Source organism: Pinus tabuliformis, chromosome 5_1 (assembly GCF_031772625.1).
Source record: "Pinus tabuliformis cultivar Carrire ecotype Pingquan chromosome 5_1, CPIR1, whole genome shotgun sequence".
Classification (NCBI taxonomy): domain Eukaryota; kingdom Viridiplantae; phylum Streptophyta; class Pinopsida; order Pinales; family Pinaceae; genus Pinus; species Pinus tabuliformis.
The window spans coordinates 718,056,632-718,060,513 of NC_142305.1; the positions used below are offsets into that span (position 1 = coordinate 718,056,632).

Sequence of the window (3,882 nt, forward strand, 5' to 3'; positions counted from 1 at the left end):
AGAGAAGAATTGGCGAGTTGAGTGGTGATATCAATGGTAAAATAAAAGGCAGAGAGAGGAAGTATCTTTTAATTAACCTGCGCACGTTGCGGCGACACGACACGCCGGAGGATAGCCGCATCGCACGCGACAGCATTCTTCTGCATCGCTGAGCCCATGTGTCTCTGCGTTGGAACCATAGCCTTAATGATATCGCCTTCAGCATATGCTATAAGAAGAGCACTTCATACTCACAACTATACAAGCAACAGCGACTGGATTGAGTAAAAGCAAGCGGCAGTCCGTCGAGCAAAACCGTTGGTTCCGAAATGGAGCGAAAGATGAGAGTGGGATCAGCGCTTCTGATGCTCTACTTTTCATTTCTCCTTATTTCGCTATCCTCTGTCACTGCCCAGCGAAGAAGAGGCTTTCGTTATGGACGGGAGGAGGAATACCGGCATGATGAAAGATCATCAGCATGTCGGAGGCTGCAGCGGCTAAGCACCCACGAACCGTCTGAATCGGAATCGTTAAGATCGGAAGGTGGCACTTTCGAGTTGTCGAACCCAGAAGACAACGAGGAATTGGAGTGCGCAGGCGTTGCCTTCTTCAGAAAGACGATCGAAAGGGGCGCCATGTCGCTGCCTCAATATCCCAACGCCCCTCTGCTGCTTTATGTTCACCGAGGTACTGTAATAATACAACTTGTAAGTTCTTTCTGTATGTCGCATGATTCCCTAAATTTGTTATTATTATTGTAATTGCTTCTATATGTGCATGTGCAGGTGAGGGCAGACTGGGCATTGTGTTCCCGGGGTGTCCGGAGACTTACAGAGAAGACGAATCTTCGTTTCAAGGGCGATCAAGACGCAGGTCAGAGAGACGAGGGGAAGAAGAGGGCGAGGAAGAAGAAGACTCAAGTCAGAAAGTGAGGCGAGTGAGGAGAGGAGACGTAATAGCCATATTTGCAGGAGCAGCCTACTGGTGTTACAACGATGGCAACGAGCCTCTTCAAATCGTAGCCATTGCCGACGTATCCAACCCTCAAAATCAGGGCCGCAGGAGTTACCGAGTAAGTATCCCACCCAATTAACTAACAATCATCCTTAACTATGTTATAGATTCTTTCATGGCTGACTGAGGGGGTAAAAATGTATACATGTACAGCCCCACCCTCTGGCTGGGCAAGGGTCATCATCTGGTCGCCGTGGTCATGAAGAGGAGGGAGAGGAAGAAGGAAGAGGAAGTGGGGGCAATGTGTTTGCAGGGTTTAGCACGCGCTCTTTGGCTGAAACGTTGGGCGTGGATGATGAAACTGCAAGGAGGCTTCAACAGAATCAGCGATCACGACGCTTTGCGAGGGTTGAACGCGGCCGACGACTCAGGTTACCCGCCCCTCGATCTCGCTCTCTCTCTCCTTACGGGAGACAGAGGCAGTGGGGGAGAGACGATGATGTTGCTGCTGGATTGGTTCAAAATCAAAATAATTCATCTGTAAAGGAGAATGGCGTGGAAGAGCTTGTGTGTGCAATGCGTGTAAGGCACAATGCTGACAACCCGCAGGATGCCGATGTTTACGTAAGAGAGGGGGGACGGATGAATATGGTCAACCGCTTCAAACTTCCTGTACTCAAGTATTTGAGATTAGGAGCCGAGAGGGTTGTTCTGCGCCCGGTAAGCAATAACCTTTATTGATCCGCTTCACTTTTATATATATAATAATGTTAATGTTTCCAAATCAAATGAATGAAATTTGAATGCAGAGAGCAATGTCTGTTCCATGGTGGAGGATGAACGCGCACGCAATAATGTACGTGACTAGAGGGGAGGGGAGAATGGAGGTGGTGGGAGACGAAGGAAGGAATGTGTTTAATGGGCGCGTGAGAGAGGGTCAGTTCATCGTCATTCCCCAGTTCTACGCAGTCATCAGGGAAGCAGGAGACGAAGGGTTGGAGTGGATAACGTTCACAACATCAGACCTGTAAGTATAACCTAATTATTACCACTGCTGCTAATATGATGTACTGTTCAGCAATTATACTCATCGGGTAAATTGGTATCATGCGTTGTTGCAGTTCTATGCGGTCGTCTCTGGCAGGAAGGCAATCGGTTTTGAAGGCAATGCCGGAGGAAGTGGTGAGAGCCGCTTACAGGATCGACCAAAACGAAGTTGAACAAGTGATGAGGAACAGAGAACGCGACACCTTTATTTTGCCTCCATCATCTACCCGCTCATCCCGTCGATATCAGGCGGACATCATACCAGGTGTCCAGGTGGAATAGAATATTAATATTACCCATGCATTTCACGCACATTCACTGCAACCCTTAATGTGCATAGATATGCAGTCGTGTCCGAATATAGACCTCCTCACCTCTGCAAATTAAATGTAATCGAAAGAATAATTATAATAACGGATTTACCATTCCTTTTTGTTCACCGCGTTCTGGCCGTATTCCTTTGGTTTAATGTCGTCCATAATATTACATTACATTGTGTATCATATCACTTTGCACTCCGTGATGTCATAAACCTTCAAAGTAACATTACTGAAAAGTTTAACTCATCAACTACCATCTCGTAGTCGTCCCGTCGAGAATCATTTTGTATACTTCAAACGATGCAATCTCTCTTTAAAAAATATCAGACAAATAATATAAAACAGAGAGGTCAGTTGTGTATGCCAATGTCACTTTAACGTTTTTAGTACACTATGGGAGATTTGGAAAAAGGTTAGAAAGGAATTACACACAATATAAATCACACATTGAATTATTCAATATGTTAGATTAAATCACACATTGAATTATTCAATATGTTAGATTTGGAGAAAGATTAGAAAGGAATTATACACAACATAAATCACATGCTAAATTACACTATGGTAGATTTGGAAAAAAATTAGAAAGGAATTACACACAACATAAATCACACACTAAATTACACTATGGTAGATTTGGAGAAAGATTAGAAAAGGATTACACACAACATAAATCACACACTAAATTACAGTATGGTAGAGAAATCACACACTAAATTACGCAATGGTAGATTTGGAAAAAGATTAGAAAGGAATTAAACACAACATAAATCACACACTAAATTATATATAGTTATAAATCACTAATTTCTAGATGATAAAATTAGAAAAACATGAATTTATGACTCATAAACAACTCACACACATAAAAATATCTATTTCTAAAATCACACTTATAGATTGACAATAAAAACTCACAACCTAAAACACATAAAAACAATCACTTATAATATACACATATACCAAAAATCACCTCTCCAATCATCTTTTGTATATTTAATATGCCAAATTTTTAATACAATTTTAAGTAAATTAATGAAATTATGGCGTTATTTTAACCCAATTTAAGCCATATATAAAGTGCTGAAATATTATCTGTATTTATGATATTATCAAAGTGATACCTTACATTTTAAGTAAATAATGAATTTTATTTTACCTTTTCAATTTTATTACTTTTCCAAAATACAGTCTAGGATGGGGATCTTTCTTCCTTACAAATATATAAACATTGAATATATTGATAATGGTTAAAACAATGCGTTTCTCTCCTACCACCATGATTTTATCACGACAGTTTGGTGTCCTTTCAATGTCTCCCTCGTATCGCTGGTTTTTAAATTTCTGTTCATCCTTCCAGATTTTGTATAAACATTCTTTTGTACATTTCTCGAAAAAGGACGAGGAGGATACACATCTCACAAACCATGGTTATTGATGAAATCAATTCGAATTATAAAATCAATTCAAATTTCTATTTAGGCTTGCACTTTTGGTATAAACATTATTTATTTTTTTTTTGACATTTCTCAAAAGGAGAAAGAAACGGATGAGTATATCTTAACTAAACAAAGGTTAATCA

At 40.5% G+C, this 3,882-nt stretch overlaps 1 protein-coding gene across 1 annotated transcript; it reads left to right on the plus strand.

The window, feature by feature from the left end:
• The first annotated feature begins 257 nt into the window (after positions 1-257).
• LOC149166923 (11S globulin seed storage protein Ana o 2.0101-like) lies at positions 258-2,301 on the plus strand. The gene is made up of 5 exons (XM_089431432.1): positions 258-666; positions 765-1,051; positions 1,147-1,653; positions 1,743-1,960; positions 2,055-2,301. The coding sequence occupies exons 1-5, from the start codon at positions 309-311 to the stop codon at positions 2,260-2,262; spliced, it is 1,578 nt and encodes a 525-aa protein (XP_089287558.1). The 5' UTR covers positions 258-308; the 3' UTR covers positions 2,263-2,301.
• The last annotated feature ends 1,581 nt before the right edge of the window (positions 2,302-3,882 follow it).

Coding starts and splice junctions, on each gene's coding strand:
- LOC149166923 (XM_089431432.1), top strand. CDS start 309: ATGGAGCGAAAGATGAGAGTGGGATCAGCGCTTCTGATGCTCTACTTT. Junction 667..764: donor GCTGCTTTATGTTCACCGAG/GTACTGTAATAA, acceptor GTGCATGTGCAG/GTGAGGGCAGACTGGGCATT. Junction 1,961..2,054: donor ACGTTCACAACATCAGACCT/GTAAGTATAACC, acceptor GCGTTGTTGCAG/TTCTATGCGGTCGTCTCTGG.